General features: G+C 39.4%; 1 protein-coding gene across 3 annotated transcripts in view; it reads left to right on the top strand.

The window, feature by feature from the left end:
* Positions 1-18,249, top strand: part of LOC128694615 (enoyl-CoA delta isomerase 2-like) — a 223,433-nt gene that overhangs the window by 40,228 nt on the left and 164,956 nt on the right. For 2 of the 3 annotated variants that reach the window (XM_070088394.1, XM_070088385.1), the window contains exon 3: positions 7,975-8,183. In XM_070088394.1, coding sequence (XP_069944495.1) covers positions 7,975-8,183 — 209 coding nt within the window. The remainder of the gene's footprint in view (positions 1-7,974; positions 8,184-18,249) is intronic. The other variant, XM_070088389.1, reaches the window with a different exon arrangement.

Here is an 18,249-nt window from a genome sequence, read left to right on the forward strand (position 1 = left end):
TTCTGTCTTACCTCTAATTCTTTCAATAATAACCCTACCGTACACTTTGGAAAGTTTCCAGACTGAATGAGAGATGTAAAACTCACGGAGGATGTAAACAAACTGAGAGTGGATGGGTGGTGGATGGTCAGATGAACGTATATTAATACCTGTCCACTGGCCGTTACAAACACCTGGCATTGTGTGCAAGCTGTCTTTGTGTTGGTGCATTAGCCTGTATAACAGCAACACTCCCTGGCTCATGCAACACACCCTTTTGAGAACGAGTGATGCTTTTTATGAGTGAAGGCATACCAAAGGAGTGTTTTTCTACAGTTATGTTCCCCCAGTAATATTCACAGTTTCTCTGGTGGTGTTGTACTAGAGAGAACATCTTGTTGTAATTATTGTCTAACACTCCTTTACACCTACCCAGCTACCACACCTCACAGTCATATCAGTTTGTTGTAGTATGGTTGTATGTATTATGTTTATGTAATGTAATATGTAGCATGTTTCTTATATAATTTTGAAAAACTGTCATAGATGGATTAAAGAAAATGTCTAAATTAAAATAATATACGATGAATAAAGTGCCCCAGAGCAATTATTATTATATTATTATTATTATTATTATTATTATTATTATTATTATTATTATTATTATTATTATTATTATTATTATTATTATTATTACAGTGGAACCTCGGTACTTGAACAGCTCCCTACTTTGTAATGATGCCAGATAGTGATTTCACTGTACAGGGGAACCTCTGTTGTCAAACTTAATTCGTTCCAAATGTCAATTCGACAACCAAAATGTCGACAACCAAACCAATTTTTCCCATAAGAATGACAGTATAATTTATTAATAATAATGTACTAACTACAGTAGGACATAAAATAATGTATACAATTATACAGCACACAGAAGCTGTAAAAATGAATACTAAATGAAAATCTAACTGAATTACTGTACAGTAAATGAAAATTTAACCGCCTCTTACCTGTCAGAGGAGGGCTAATGGCAAAATTCTAGCGGCTTCAAATCTTGCGGGAGAAAGCTGGTAGGCCTACCTATGAGAGAATGGGTCTGCATGGTCAGTGTCTGCAGTATAAAAAAAAAAAACTGCAGCATGCAGTGCATAATGAGAAAAAAAAGTGACCTTGTTTTTGGTTTAAAGCAGCAAATTTGTGGTGTATTTTCTTATGGTATTTATGGTTGAATTCTCATTTCCTTGGTCTCATTTGATAGAATGGAAGATATATTACAGAAATATAGATGATTTTGAATGGTTTAAAGACTAAACGTAGCTTGAAATTGAGCTCAAAGCAGCATGGATGTTCGATTTTTGCAGATGTTCAAGAATAAACAAATCATATCACGCGTCCAATACATGTCAACTGGTGGGTCTAATATGCATTCACAAATGTGCTGATATTATTTATACAGTTATTACACTTACGCAGTAGTCTGAACAACAGTAAATCTTCTATTTTTTGTGTGTATAAAAATTCAAAATGAAAGCAAGTGTAATATAAGAGGGGCCTGGAAACATGACTAATGAACAGATACAATGTTATTTTAGTGCCAGGAATGTCTGCATTGTTTATGTTGGACCCTATTTTGAAATTGGCCTTTCTTGAATTTTGTGTGAAATTGGCCAAATCAGTAATTTCAGATCACTTCATTGGGTAGTTGAAATAAGTAAATGGGCAGTTTCTTGTACTCAATAGATAGAATAAAAGGAGTTCTAGCAAAATTGCTATGAGTTTGGTCGACTGAAACAATGGAATTGGCCCAAAATAGGGCTCAAAGTGAGCAAAATCACCAATGCCTAACTATCACTGAGACTGCTAGCTTCACGATAGCGTGATTCCGTAAGCCTTACATCAAATTTCATACTTTTGGTTTCATTACCTTCACAAGATAAACAGCAAGAGTTCGAGATGTTTACAGCATACATGTTAGTCACTATACTGATTGAGACCCACACTGTGGACTCTGTCTGGTGATCACTTGATCCAAGCATTGCCGGTCGACAGCCAAGACCACATAGTACGAAAATCAGGACCGAATTCCATGTTCGAAAACTGATTTGTTTGACTACTAGTCCATTTGACGATTGAGGTTCCACTGTACCTGCACGCTAGCACAGTAAGTTTATTTACATATAGGTAAATGTACTATCACAGCCATAGACATAGTACTACCTTCCTGACTTAGTTTAATCATATCTAACTTTGCACTTAAAGTAAGAGCCTTATGACTCCTCTTTTTATCACAACTACCCTAAAAGAGTGCATACATATAAAATATGCAATAACTTTGAAACACTTGAAACTTTGGAAAGTTTCCAGATGTAATTGAGAGATGCAGAGCTCACAGAACATGTAAACAAAGTGGATGGGTGGTAGGTGGTCGGCGTAATAGTGAATCGGGCCATAAGCAAATTTTTGGGTATAATTTGAAATGTCCGTCTTAGCGAAGCACCGTTAGGCAAAGTGCCATAAAGTTGGGCCTTTCTGTACCTTTCATTTCAAATTCAGATTCAAATTTTTATTTCTCTGGAAGTTTACAGTGTGATTGACATGTTGTAGGGAGTCCTATTTACATAGATAGTTTAAAGTGTGTAATTACAATAATGATTTGCAGTGCAAAGAGAGCCACTATCATGCCTAGGCATTACAGGCAGACCAAATTTAATGGGTTATGGACTACTTAACACTAGACAACTTGGTCATAGTTTGTTAAAGTTGTACATCTGTTTTTATATATAGCAAACAGTAAATTGACTTAAATTATAATATGGGAATATTACAATGGGCCATTTTGAACGTAGTTTACAATATGAGATTGTTACAATTGAGTATAAGTCAGAACAGTTTTGTGCAGGTATTGATTTTTTACAATGTAGTACAGGTCTCCCTCAACATTCGCGAGGGTTAGGGGATCAAGAACCTTGCGAATGTTGAAAAATCACGAATGTTTGGTGCTCCAATATATTGTAGGGAAATATACAATACTGCTTCCTTAACCTATTGAACCATGAACAATCATAAAACACATGAAAAATTGTAAAGTATTGTACTAGTGCCAGCCCTTTGGTAAAGAAGGTGAGAAAGACTATAGAATTCAAGAAAGAACTCGTAGCAGAGTACCAAAGTGGAGGAGGAAGAGAAAGGGGAGAATTTGCCTTCTTCAGTGATTCAGTGATTCTACGACATGTACGATACTAAAGCAGCATGAGTCGATAAATGCTATAGCGCCAGCCAGCGATAAAGTGTAGCATTAAGAGTGTAGCAAGTAAGTTAAACAATTAATCGATAGAAATAGGACAGCATGAACCTAACTCCTCCAATGTTGTTGGAATTATACAGGGCGACTGACAACACCCCCGTTTCTAGTTTCTACTGCCTCTGTTGTCACCTCCACCACCACTATGTACGGCTTATGTCTCAGTGGCCCATATACACCCAACAACAACAACAACAACACAGCAACACTCGTGACATGCTTAATGACGTATTTTATTCATTCTAGAGTACAGTGGTCCCCCAACTTACAGTGGCCTCAGCCTACGATAAAACCAACTTAGGACGCTTGTCAGCGTAAGAATTTGACCCCGACCTACATTGAAAAACTCGACTTACATCATTCGTCCCGTGTGCGTCCACGCGTCCGTCTGGCTTGAGCACTCCTCAGCTGCCCTGCCTTCAGTTAGTATGCCAATGTTTACAAGCCAGTGCAGTCACTTCCACTCATACATTTGGAACATTTTGTATTATTCCAGTGTTTTTAGTGCTTGTAATTGCTAAATAAGCCACCATGGGCCCAAAGAAAGCTTCTAGTGCCAACTCTGTGGTAAAAAGGGTGAAAATTACAATTGAAATGAAGGAGATAATTATTAAGTTTGAAAGTGGAGTGCATGCCTCTGAGCTGGCCAGGTTGTACAATAAACCCCGGTCAACCATCGCTACCGTCCTAGCCAACAAAAAAGCAATCAAGGAAGCTGTTGTTGCGAAAGGTGCAAGTATCTTTACGAAACACAGATCGCAAGTACTCGAAGATGTTGAGAGACTGTTGTTGGTGTGGATAAACGAAAAACAGACATCAGGAGATACTATCTCTCGAGCAATCATATGTGAAAAGGCAAGGCAGTTGCATGATGATTTAATTAAAAAAATGCCTGCAACTAGTGATGTGAGTGAATTTAAGGCCAGCAAAGGTTGGTTGGCTTTAGAGATTTAAGAATTGTAGTGGCATACACAGTGTGATAAGGCACGGTGAGGCTGCCAGTTTGGACCAAAAAACGGCTGAAAAATATGTGCAGGAATTCAAAGGGTACATAGAGGCTGAAAGACTGCAACCCCATCAAGTGTTTAATTGTGACAAAACAGGCCTGTTTTGGAAGAAAATGCCAAACAGGACCTACATTACACAGGAGGAAAAAGCACTCCCAGGACACAAGCCTATGAAGGACAGGGTTACTTTAATGTTGTGTAGTAATGCTAGTGGGGATTGCAGAGTGAAGCCTCTACTTGTGTATCACTCTGAAACTCCCAGAGTTTTCAGGAAAAACTATGTCATCAAGGCTAACTTTTGTGTGATGTGGAGGGCAAACAGTAAGGCATGGGTCACTAGGGACATTTTCTATGACTGGTTTTACCATGTGTTTGGCCCCACTGTGAAAAATTACCTCCTGGAAAATAAATTGGAGCTTAAGCACCTCCTGGTATTAGTGCTCCTGGTCATCCTTCAGACTTGGCAGAGCGAATTTCGGGAAGTTGAGCTTCATAAAAGTTGAGTTTTTGCCTCCTAATACCACTCCTCTCCTCCAGCCCATGGACCAGGAGATAATTTCAAATTTCAAAAAACTGTACACCAAAGCAGTGTTTCAAAAGTGCTCTGAAGTGACCTCAGACACTCGATTGACCCTAAGAGAGTTTTGGAAAGATCACTTTAGTATCCTCAATTGCATAAACCTTGTAAGGCTTGGGAGGGAGTGACTGAGAGGACCTTGAACTCTGCTTGGAGGAAATTTTGGCCAGAATGTGTAGAAGAGGGATTTTGAAGGGTTTGGGGCTAACCCTGAGGAGCCTATGCCAGTTGTGGAATCTATTGTGGCATTGGGGAAGTCCTTGGGGTTGGAGGTTAGTGGCAAGGATGTGGAAGAGTTGGTGCAGGACAACGATGGAGAACTAACCACTGATGAGCTGGAAGAGCATCTGCAACAGCTAGAGGCCACAACTGAGGAAATTGTTTCAGAGGAGGGGAGAGAGAAATCGAGGAAGTTACCTTCTTCAACGATTAAGGAAATGTGTACAGTGTGAACAAGGGTGCAAACCTTTGTGGAAGAAAATCACCCTGACACATCTATTGCAAGCCGTGCTGGTGACTTTTACAATGACAATGTTGTGAACCACTTTATAAAAATCTTAAAGGAACGTGAAGTACAGAGCTCTATGGACAGATTTTTGGTGTGACAGAGGTCCAGTGACTCTCAAGTTGTTCCCAGTGGCATTAAAAGAAGAGGGGAAGTAACCCCGGAAAAGGACTTGCTACCTAAAGTCCTTATGGAAGGGAATTTCCTTTCCAAAAAATAATACACCTCCATCATCTCTCCTCCTCCCATCCCGTCACTCATCACCACATCTTCAATAAAGGTAAGTGTCATTTATTCTTAATTACACGATATATATTGTGCATGTATCCTTCTGTTTGTGTGTATGAAAACGTATATTTCATGTGGTAAATTTTTTTTTTCATACTTTTGGGTGTCTTGAACAGATTAATTTGATTACCATTATTTCTTAAGGGGAAAATTAATTCGATTAAGTCGGGGGTCCACTGTATATGTCATGTTTCTATGTTATTAATATTGTTTATTATATCATATTAGATGAATTGTGATAGACAAATAAGCCGTAAAGTTGATATTAGTGTCATAATGAAGGACTATCTTGTCCTATCTCCAAACAAACTCTGCCACTGCCACAATTCCTAAGATATGTATTGACATATTTTAAATGTGATTGGATGGTTGGGAATTTGCAAATCTTTGAAGCCCTCGAAAGTGGAAAACGCGAATGTTGAGGGAGACCTGTATTAAGTAATGTAATGAACTTTGAGCATCTATTTTTGAAGTTTTGAGATTTAGGTGAGTGACACTGTGATCCTTAGCACAGTATGTGGTAGTGGAGGTGAATTTGAGAGCAGCTTGGAAGCTGTTTAGTTTTGGGTGAGTAGGTGATTTCTAAGAGTCTTGAGAACTGATTTGCAAACAGGGGTTTTTTAGTGTTCTCTGGCAGTGAATTCCAAAACTTAGGGCCCTTTATGTGCATACTGTTTTTGCATAGGGAGAGACGAACACAAGGGATATCAAAGAGTGTTCTGTGCCTTGTATTATGGTTGTGTGTTCTGTTGCAGCTGTCAAGGCAAAGTTTAAGAGGAGGGTTTATATTAGAATGCAGTGTTCTATGTATGTAGTAGGCACAATAGAAAGTGTGGGTGTTTTGTATATTGAGTAAATTCAGACTCTTGAATAGTGGCAGAGTATGTTGTCTCGAGTTGGAATTTTTTATTAATTGGACTACTGTTTTTTGTTGGGTTATTAAGGGTCTGAGGTGAGCTACTGTAGTTGAGCCCCATGCACATACTCCATAGGTGAGATAGGGGTAAATGAGTGAGTGGTAAAGAGCAAGGAGAGCTGATTGCGGTACATAGTACCGTATCTTTGATAGAATGCCCACTGTCGTAGAGACTTTCTTAGAAATTTGCTGTATGTGTGTCTGGAACTTGAGACTGCTGTCAAGGTGGAGTCCTAGAAATTTACCCTCCATGAGTCTAGAAATGTGCTTTATAGTAATCTGTTTACATTAATGTTTTATCACTGATTTCATCATTGCTTAGTTAATCTTAAGTTAATTTTAAGCCAGCCCGTAATGCTATGCATAGTATAAGTGGCTTTGGCATACTGCTCTTATCTGTATTTTTTTGTACCTCTGTATTTGTGCTCAAATTGGAAATAAATAAATAAATAAATAAAAAATTATGTTAAGCCATACATTTGAAGCCCTTTTTCCAAATAGCATGAAGTAGGTTTTGTCTATATTGTGAGTAAGCCTGTTGTTCATCATCCAGGTAGATATTTTCTGTAATTCAGGATTTACAGTATTAGCTAGTATGAGTGGATTTGGGTGAGAGAAGATGTAACTAGTGTCATCTTCAAATAATGTGGGTTTGAGGAGTTCAGGTGCATTTGGGAGATCACCGATGTAAATGAGAAAGAGAAGTGGGCCAAGGACACTACCCTGTGGGACATCAACAGTGACTGGTTGTGTGGTAGAGTTAGCTCCATTTGTGCATACATATTGGTTTCTGTTGCTAAGGCATGACTTTAGGCAGTTGAGAGAGTGCCCGCTTATTCCATAATGAGTTAACTTTAGGTGCAATAAGTCATGATCAACTGTATCAAAAGCTTTTCGTAAATTGATGAAGATTCCCATGTAGAGTTCTTTTTTTTCGAGTGTCATATATATTAGTTCTAGCATGTGTATTATAGCATAGTTCGTGCTTTTTTTCGGCCTGAATCCAAACTGACTGGGGTTGAGTATGTTGAGGGAGACTAAGTAGGAATAGACTTGTTTATGGATTAATTTTTCAAAGATTTTAGAAAGAATGGGTAAGTTAGATGTGGGCCTGTAGTAGTTCAGATCAGTTGCATCACCTCCTTTGTGGATCGGGTTGACCCTTGCTATTTTAAGAATTGATGGGAAGGTGGAGGATTCAATGGATTTGTTAAAGAGAGTTGCAATAATTGGTGACAGTACACGAGAAGCTTTTTTATACATAAACATGTAACAAAACAAAATGTTTTATGAATTACCTGGTTAAACTTTTTAATATTGGAGCCTATGATACATTTCTTCTCAGCTGTTTTGTGTTGCCTAACCCTAAATTAAGGACTTGTAGGTTCATCATTTTTTAAACAGTGGTTCTCTTTTTAGATAATGATGTGAAATTGAAAATTTATGCCCTGTTCAAGCAGTCTACCTCTGGTACTGTTACAACCAAGAGACCAGGGATGGTGGACTTTGTTGGGCGTGCTAAGTGGGATGCTTGGAATGCTCTAGGCAGCATGAGCCAAGAGGATGCTCAGAAAGCCTACATTGACCTAGTCAATTCACTTGCAGGTGGAGAGGTACTGTACTAAAATTTGTATGAAAATTAACTAAATTGTTAGGCATTTTGCTTCAGTTCATATAACGTAAAAATTATAGTGAATAATAAGGTAGATTTAGGGTAAAATGCAGTATTTACTTTACTGCATTATTTTTTTAAGCACTTCATAATAATAGCCATTGATGTGGCCTTTCATTGTCATTAATGTTATGTTATTAGTCAGGCATAATTAATTGCCACTTGCTGAATTGTCAACTGAAGTGTTACACACCTTTTGGACGTGCAAGATAAATGATATGGTAGGACCCGACTTTCCAGGTCTTTAATTAACCCCTAAATGGTCCAAACATATATATACGTTCTCTCACCCAGTGCCACGAATATTTTGAAAAATAAAAAAAATAGCTTTTTTTTTACATTGAAACAAAGAGAAAATTTTTCTAAAGGATTAAAATAAAAAAATAGGGTCAGTACTTACTGAGATATGAGGCTACAAAGTTGGCACTTAATGCTCACCTGACAGCAACATAGAGTCCTGCCGCTTGCAGAAGCGTTGCTGATATACCATTTTTTCTCATTTTCATATTATTTTATATAATTTTTTATAGGTAGTAGGTTGGTAGACAGGAACCACCCAGGGAGGTACTACTGTCCTGCCAAGTGAGTGTAAAACAAGAGCCTGTAATTGTTTTACATGATGGTAGGATTGCTGGTGTCTTTTGTCTGTAAAAGTCTGCCTTAGACAGGGATGTGTGATTTACATGGTGTAAGAAGTACGAAGAGGTATGGGGTAGGTTTAAAAATGTAGTGTTAGAGTGTTCAGCAGAAGTTTGTGGTTACAGGAAAGTGGGTGCGGGAGGGAAGAGGAGTGATTGGTGGAATGATGATGTGAAGAGAGTAGTAAGGGAGAAAAAGTTAGCATATGAGAAGTTTTTACAAAGTAGAAGTGATGCAAGGAGGGAATAGTATATGGAGAAAAAGAGAGAGGTTAAGAGAGTGGTGAAGCAATGTAAAAAGAGAGCAAATGAGAGAGTGGGTGAGATGTTATCAACAAATTTTGTTGAAAATAAGAAAAAGTATTGGAGTGAGATTAACAAGTTAAGAAAGCCTAGAGAACAAATGGATTTGTCAGTTAAAAATAGGAGAGGAGAGTTATTAAATGGAGAGTTACAGGTATTGGGAAGATGGAGGGAATATTTTGAGGAATTGTTAAATGTTGATGAAGATAGGGAAGCTGTGATTTTGTGTATAGGGCAAGGAGGAACAACATCTTGTAGGAGTGAGGAAGAGCCAGTTGTGAGTGTGGGGGAAGTTCGTGAGGCAGTAGGTAAAATGAAAGGGGGTAAGGCAGCCGGGATTGATGGGATAAAGATAGAAATGTTAAAAGCAGGTGGGGATATAGTTTTGGAGTGGTTGGTGCAATTATTTAATAAATGTATGGAAGAGGGTAAGGTACCTAGGGATTGGCAGAGAGCATGCATAGTTCCTTTGTATAAAGGCAAAGGGGATAAAAGAGAGTGCAAAAATTATAGGGGGATAAGTCTGTTGAGTATACCTGGCAAAGTGTATGGTAGAGTAATTATTGAAAGAATTAAGAGTAAGACGGATACTAGGATGGCAGATGAACAAGGAGGCTTTAGGAAAGGTAGGGGGTGTGTGGACCAGGTGTTTACAGTGAAACATATAAGTGAACAGTATTTAGATAAGGCTAAAGAGGTCTTTGTGGCATTTATGGATTTGGAAAAGGCGTATGACAGGGTGGATAGGGGGGCAGTGTGGCAGATGTTGCAGGTGTATGGTGTAGGAGGTAGGTTACTGAAAGCAGTGAAGAGTTTTTACGAGGATAGTGAGGCTCAAGTTAGAGTATGTAGGAAAGAGGGAAATTATTTCCCAGTAAAAGTAGGCCTTAGACAAGGATGTGTGATGTCACCGTGGTTGTTTAATATATTTATAGATGGGGTTGTAAGAGAAGTAAATGCGAGGGTCTTGGCAAGAGGCGTGGAGTTAAAAGATAAAGAATCACACATCAAGTGGGAGTTGTCACAGTTGCTCTTTGCTGATGACACTGTGCTCTTGGGAGATTCTGAAGAGAAGTTGCAGAGATTGGTGGATGAATTTGGTAGGGTGTGCAAAAGAAGAAAATTAAAGGTGAATACAGGAAAGAGTAAGGTTATGAGGATAACAAAAAGATTAGGTGATGAAAGATTGGATATCAGATTGGAGGGAGAGAGTATGGAGGAGGTGAATGTATTCAGATATTTGGGAGTGGACGTGTCAGCGGATGGGTCTATGAAAGATGAGGTGAATCATAGAATTGATGAGGGGAAAAGGGTGAGTGGTGCACTTAGGAGTCTGTGGAGACAAAGAACTTTGTCCTTGGAGGCAAAGAGGGGAATGTATGAGAGTATAGTTTTACCAACGCTCTTATATGGGTGTGAAGCATGGGTGATGAATGTTGCAGTGAGGAGAAGACTGGAGGCAGTGGAGATGTCATGTCTGAGGGCAATGTGTGGTGTGAATATAATGCAGAGAATTTGTAGTTTGGAAGTTAGGAGGAGGTGCGGGATTACCAAAACTGTTGTCCAGAGGGCTGAGGAAGGGTTGTTGAGGTGGTTCGGACATGTGGAGAGAATGGAGTGAAACAGAATAACTTCAAGAGTGTATCAGTCTGTAGTGGAAGGAAGGCGGGGTAGGGGTCGGCCTAGGAAAGGTTGGAGGGAGGGGGTAAAGGAGGTTTTGTGTGCGAGGGGCTTGGACTTCCAGCAGGCATGCGTGAGCGTGTTTGATAGGAGTGAATGGAGACAAATGGTTTTTAATACTTGACGTGCTGTTGGAGTGTGAGCAAAGTAACATTTATGAAGGGATTCAGGGAAACCGGCAGGCTGGACTTGAGTCCTGGAGATGGGAAGTACAGTGCCTGCATTCTGAAGGAGGGGTGTTAATGTTGCAGTTTAAAAACTGTAGTGTAAAGCACCCTTCTGGCAAGACAGTGATGGCGTGAATGATGGTGAAAGTTTTTCTTTTTCGGGCCACCCTGCCTTGGTGGGAATCGGCCAGTGTGATAATAATAAAAAAAAGAAGTACGTGTATTTCGCTCTAGGTCACTGTAAAGTTGTATACTATATGCAAATGGTGTGACTTGCAATACTCAGCCTGTAGTTGTTGGAGTGCCACAGGGAAGTGTCCCAGGTCCTCGGTCCTTTACTCTTTTTTATTTACATCAATTACCTCCCAAATGCATCATGACTCCTAAAACCAGTTCTATTCGCAGAAAACACCACTTGTGTTTTCTCCCACCCAAACCCAGCTATACTTAGTAACATTGTAAACAGCGAGCTTCACAAAATATCAAACTGGATGACGACCAACAAACTTACTCTCAATATAGACAAAACCTACTTCATGCTTTTTGGAAACAGAGCATCAAATATCGAGCTTAACATATCAGTAAATGGTTTGACCATTACAAGACTCACTGAGGGCAAATTTCTAGGTCTCCACCTTGACTGTAATCTTAAATTTCAGACCCACATCCAGCATGTAACTAAGAAAGTTTCCAAAACAGTAGGTATCCTTTCCAAGATACGATACTATGTACCCCAAAGGGCCCTCCTTACCTTGTATCACACTCTAATATATCCTTACCTCACCTATGGTATTGTGCCTGGGGATCTACCATGGCCAGTCACCTTAAACCTTTAACCAGTAAATGGTCCAAGCAGATCTATGTTCACATGTGTAGTGCTACAAAAGTAGATCTACGTTTTTTTTACAGATTTTCAAATATAGCAAAAAAAAAAAGTAGATCAAAGTTTTTTACACATTTTCAAATGTAAAAAAACAAAAAGATCATCTACCTTTTTTGCATACTTTCAAATGTTGAAAAAACGTATATATACGTTTGGACCGTTTACGGGTTAATAACCCAACAAAAAGCTGCAATGCGAATGATCACAAACTCCAGTGCCAGACAACATGCTCCACCTCTCTTCAAGAGCATGAACTTACTTAATATACGTAAAAAATGAATATCCTCTGGGGCTCTTCATAGACCTACGGAAAGCATTTGATACAGTAGATCACAATATCTTGCACCTAAAACTAGAGCGTTACGGGATCAGAGGACACTCTAGTGGACACTAGTGACATGGTCCTCAGACAAATAGAGAAATTAAAAGCTAACAAATCCCCTGGCCCTGATGAACTGTTTGCAATGGTGTTAAAGGAATGTAAAGAGGACCTTAGCATACCTTTGGCTAATCTTTTCAGTATATCACTACAAACTGGCATAGTAGCTGACAAGTGGAAAATGGCAAATGTAATACCTATTTACAAGGCAGGTGACAAGTCCTTAGCTTTGAGCTATAGACCAATAAGCCTTACCTCTATTTTTTTTATTTTTTTTTATTAACACACTGGTCGATTCCCACCAAGGCAGGGTGGCCCGAAAAAGAAAAACTTTCACCATCATTCACTCCATCACTGTCTTGCCAGAAGGGTGCTTTACACTACAGTTTTTAAACTGCAAGATTAACACCCCTCCTTCAGAGTGCAGGCACTGTACTTCCCATCTCCAGGACTCAAGTCCAGCCTGCTGGTTTCCCTGAATCCCTTCATAAATGTTACTTTGCTCACACTCCAACAGCATATCAAGTATTAAAAACCATTTGTCTCCATTCACTCCTATCAAACACGCTCACGCATGCCTGCTGGAAGTCCAAGCCCCTCGCACACAAAACCTCCTTTACCCCCACCCTCCAACCTTTCCTAGGCCGACCCCTACCCCGCCTTCCTTCCACTACAGACTGATACACTCTTGAAGTCATTCTGTTTTGATCCATTCTCTCTACATGTCCGAACCACCTCAACAACCCTTCCTCAGCCCTCTGGACGACAGTTTTGGTAATCCCGCACCTCCTCCTAACTTCCAAACTACGAATTGTCTGCATTATATTCACACCACATAGTGGGAAAATTTATGGAATTGATAATTGCCGAAGCAATTCGTAGCCATCTCGAAAGGCATAAATTGATTAATGAATCTCGGCACGGTTTTACAAAGGGGCGTTCCTGTCTTAAGAATTTACTAACTTTCTTCACTAAGGTATTTGAGGAGGTAGATCATGGTATTGAATATGATATTGTGTATATGGACTTCAGTAAGGCTTTCGATAGAGTTCCACATCAGAGGCTATTGAGGAAACTTAGGGCACACAGAATAGGAGGAGAAATTTTTTCCTGGGTTGAGGCATGGTTCACGAATAGGCAGCAGAGAGTTTGCATAAATGAGGAGAAATCAGAATGGGGGAACATCACAAGCGGTGTTCCACAGGGGTCAGTGTTGGGCCCCTTGTTGTTCATAATCTACATAAATGACATAGATGAGGGAATAAATAGCAACATAAGCAAATTTGCTGATGACACGAAAATAGGCCATCCAATTCATTCTAACGAGGACATTATAGCACTCCAGGATGATTTGAATAGACTCGTTCAGTGGTCGGAGAAGTGGCAGATGCAGTTTAACCCTTTCAGGGTTTCCAGCGTACTAGTACATGTATATCTTACGCACCAGGGTTATTGATGTACTAGTATGCGTAAATTCTAGCGCCTTCAGATCTAGCGAGAGAAAGCTGGTAGGCCTACATGTGAAAGAATGGGTCTATATAGTCATTGTGCACAGTAATAAAAAAATCCTGCAGTACACAGTGCATAATGATAAAAAAAACTTTGACCATGTTTTTGGTTTAAAACAGTGACTTTGCAGTGTATTTTTGTATGGTATTTATGGTTGTACAGGTCCGCCATCACAAATCCGGCAGTCAGTTATTTGGTTCCTTCAGTTATTCAGCACTAATTTTGGCTAGCATAATTTCAAATTTCCAGGGTCACCACAAAAACCTGCTGGTGCTGTTCGGTAGTGCTACTTGCTGCATATCATTCCAATTTTTTTTTCCCCATTTATTGTTTTAACCTGCTTACTTTTAGCCCTAGCCATGGTTCCAATGAATAAAAGAAATGCTTCTCATTATGTACAGCACCTACACAGTACATTATCCATTAAAGATAAGGTGACTTTGAAGCCACTGTCGGTTGCCATGAGCTCAGTCTCATGAAGCAGGAGAATATGCTTTATTACGCTAATATGAACACTACAGCTTATTTGCCTATCACAATTAATTAATTATTAATTAATTAATTAATTTGAACATGATACAAAGAAGTACAAAGGAATACAGTTATTAAAGCGCAACATGCCAAAGCCCCTTGTATGCAGAGCATTATGGGCAGGCTTAAAATTAACTTAAGATTAACTAAGCAATAATATATTCAGTGGTAAAAACATTACTGTAAATAGATAACAATTTAGCACAAATGAGTATTGCAAAGACAGGTCATATAGTGCTTTACTGTGTTTCTGTGCATTCAATAGAATGGAGTATTCTGTTATGAAATGTGTTTAAAAAATAACATTGTTTATTCTGGATCCTATTTTGAAATTGGCATCTGTTGAAATTTGTGTGAAATCAGCCAAATTGCCAATTTCTGACCACTTTATTGGGTAGTTGAAATAAGTGAATGGGCGGTTTCTTGTACTCGGTTGACAGACTAGAAGTAAATAAGTTTATTCAGGTACAGTGGACCCCCGCATAGCGAACTTAATCCGTGCAAGAGGGCTGGTCGTTATGCGAAATGTTCGCTATGCGAATTAATTTTCCCCATAAGAAATAATGGAAATAAAATTAATCCGTGCAAGACACCCAAAAGTATGAAAAAAAATTTTTTTTACCACAAAAAAAATGTTAATTTTAGTACACACAAACTGAAAAAGGCATGCACAATTACATGACACTTACTTTTATTGAAGATCTGGTGATGATTGATGGGATGGGAGGAGGGGAGAGAGAGTGTTAGTGTTTAGAAGGGGAATCCCCTTCCATTAGGACTTGAGGTAGCAAGTCCTTTTCTGGGGTTACTTCCCTTCTTCTTTTAATGCCACTAGGACCAGCTTCAGAGTCACTGGACTTCTTTCGCACAACATATCTGTCCATAGTGGCCTGTACCTCTCGTTCCTTTATGATTTGTCTAAAGTGGTTCACAACAGTGTCATTGTAACAGTCACCAGCACGGCTTGCAATAGCTGTGTGAGGGTGATTTTCATCAAAAAAGGTTTGCACTTCAAGCCATTTTGCACACATTTCCTTAATCTTTGAAGTAGGCAATTCCTTCAATTTCTCTCTCCCCTCCTTTGAACCAGTTTCCCCAGGTCTGGCCTCTTGCTCTTGAAGTTGATCTATCAGCTCATCAGTGGTTAGTTCTTCATTGTCCTCCTCCACCAACTCTTCCACATCCTCCCCACTAACCTCCAACCCCAAGGACTTCCCCAATTCCACAATTGATTCCTCAACTGGTATACTACTCCTCTCAGGGTTAGCCTCAAACCCTTCAAAATCCCTTTTGTCTACACATTCTGGCCACAGTTTCTTCCAAGCAGAGTTCAAGGTTCTCTTAGTCATTCCCTCCCAAGCCTTACCTATAAGGTTTACACAATTGAGGATATTAAAGTGATCCTTCCAAAACTCTTTTAGAGTCAATCGAGTGTCTGTGGTCACTTCAAAGCACTTTTGAAACAGAGCTTTTGTGTACAGTTTCTTGAAGTTGGAAATGACCTGCTGGTCCATGGGCTGCAGGAGAGGAGTGGTATTAGGAGGCAAAAACTTCACCTTAATGAAGCTCATGTCCCCATAAAGTCGCTCTGCCACGTCTGTAGGATGACCAGGGGCATTGTCTAACACCAGGAGGCACTTAAGGTCTAATTTCTTTTCAGTTAGGTAATCTTTCACATTGGGGGCAAATGCATGGTGTAACCAGTTATAGAAAAATTCCCTAGTGACCATGCCTTACTGTTTGCCCTCCACAGCACACACAAATTATCCTTGAGGACATTCTTTTGCCTGAACGCTCTGGGAGTTTCAGAGTGATACACTAATAAAGGCTTAACTTTGCAGTCACCACTAGCATTGGCACACATCAACAAAGTAAGCCTGTCTTTCATAGGCTTATGTCCTGGGAGTGCCTTTTCCTCCTGAGTAATGTAGGTCCTGCTTGGCATTTTCTTCCAGAACAGGCCTGTTTCATCACAATTAAACACTTGTTCAGGTTCCAGTCCTTCAGTTTCTATGTACTCCTTGAATTCATGCACATATTTTTCAGCCGCTTTGTGGTCCGAACTGGCAGCCTCACCATGCCGTATCACACTATGGATGCCACTACGCTTCTTAAATCTCTCAAACCAACCTTTGCTGGCCTTAAATTCACTCACATCATCACTAGTTGCAGGCATTTTTTTAATTAAATCGTCATGCAACTTCCTAGCCTTTTCACATATGATCGCTTGAGAGACGCTATCTCCTGCTAGCTGTTTTTCATTTATCCACACCAATAAGAGTCTCTCAACATCTTCCATCACTTGCGATCTTTGTTTCGAAAACACAGTTAAACCTTTGGCAACAACAGCTTCCTTGATTGCCGTTTTCTTGCCCACAATAGAAGAGATGGTTGATTTTGGTTTCTTGTACAACCTGACCAGGTCGGTGATACGTACTCCACTTTCATACTTATCAATGGTCTCTTTCTTCATTTCAATGGGTATTCTTACCCTTTGAGGTGTAGGGTTGGCACTAGAAGCTTTCTTGGGGCCCATGGTCACTTATTTTCCACAAACAGCACCGAAAACACTGTAATAATACGAAATATTCCGAGTGTATGCTTGAATGTTACCGCGGAGGCTGGCTGGTAAACAATGGGACGGGCGGCACATGTGAGGCTGGCTGAGGGCGCACATTGGACGCGTCTCGGACGAAGGCCGCTGAGCGGGTTTTTGTCCACTATGCGGGGCAAAATTTTAGCGAACAAAGCGTCCGCTATGCGGATTGTTCGCTATGCAAGGCGTTCGCTATGCGGGGGTCCACTGTATACACAAATACAGTTACATAGATTATCATACATAGCAGTGTATGTATAGAGAACCTAGGATAACCCAGAAAAGTCAGACAAAGTGACTTATTTCCAGTACCTGGCTTGGGCTTGCCATATATGATTTTTGGTAAATTTTTTTTTCTCGGTTGTTTGTTGGGCTATCTCATTGAAACTTGGGCAATGTATGATGGAAAGATGCTTCTTAACGTATATTTTCGTATGTTTTTTATGGTTGTATTCTCATTTTTTTGGACTCATTTGATAGAATGGAAGATATATTATAGAAATAGACATGATTTTGATTGCTTTCATTACAAAAAGTACCTTGAAATTGAGCTCAAAGTAGCAGAGATGTTCGATTTTTGCCGATGTTCAATGAACTTTGTATAAGTCAAGTTGGTTAATTTTATTAAGTGTATTCTAACCTAACCACTCTGTAATCCGGCAAACTCAGTAATCCGGCACACTACAGGTCCCATTGATGCCGGATTTGTGATGGAGGACCTGTACATGTATTTTAGTTTTCCTGGTCTCATTTTATAGAATGGAAGACATATTACAGAAATTGAGATGATTTTTATTGGTTTCACAATGAAAAGTACCTTGAAATTGAGTTCAAAAGTAGCAGAAATGTTCGATTTTTGCCAAAGTTCAAAAGTAAACAAATCGTGCCATTCGTCCAATACACATCAATTGGCGAGTCTAATATTCTTTCACAAGTGCACTGATATTATTTATACCATTTCTACACTAATGCAGTAGTCTGCATAACAATAAATCTTCTATTTTTTGTGAGAATAAAAATTCAAAGTGGAAAGCAAAAGAAATGTAAGAGGGGCCTGGGGACGTGACTAATGCACAGAGAAAATGTTATTTTAGTGCCAGGAATGTCTGCCTTGTTTATTCTGGACCCTATTTGGAAATTGGCATCTTTTGAAATTTGTCTGAAATTGGCAAAATTTCCAATTTCTGACCACTTTATTGGATAGTTGAAATTGGTAAATGGGTGGGTTCTTGTACTCATTCAATAGAAAAAATGGAGTTCTAGTGAAATAATTATGATATTTGTTGACTAGTACACTGGAATTGGCCGAAAACAGGACTCA

The sequence above is a fragment of the Cherax quadricarinatus genome, chromosome 2 (assembly GCF_038502225.1).
Source record: "Cherax quadricarinatus isolate ZL_2023a chromosome 2, ASM3850222v1, whole genome shotgun sequence".
Lineage (NCBI taxonomy): Eukaryota > Metazoa > Arthropoda > Malacostraca > Decapoda > Parastacidae > Cherax > Cherax quadricarinatus.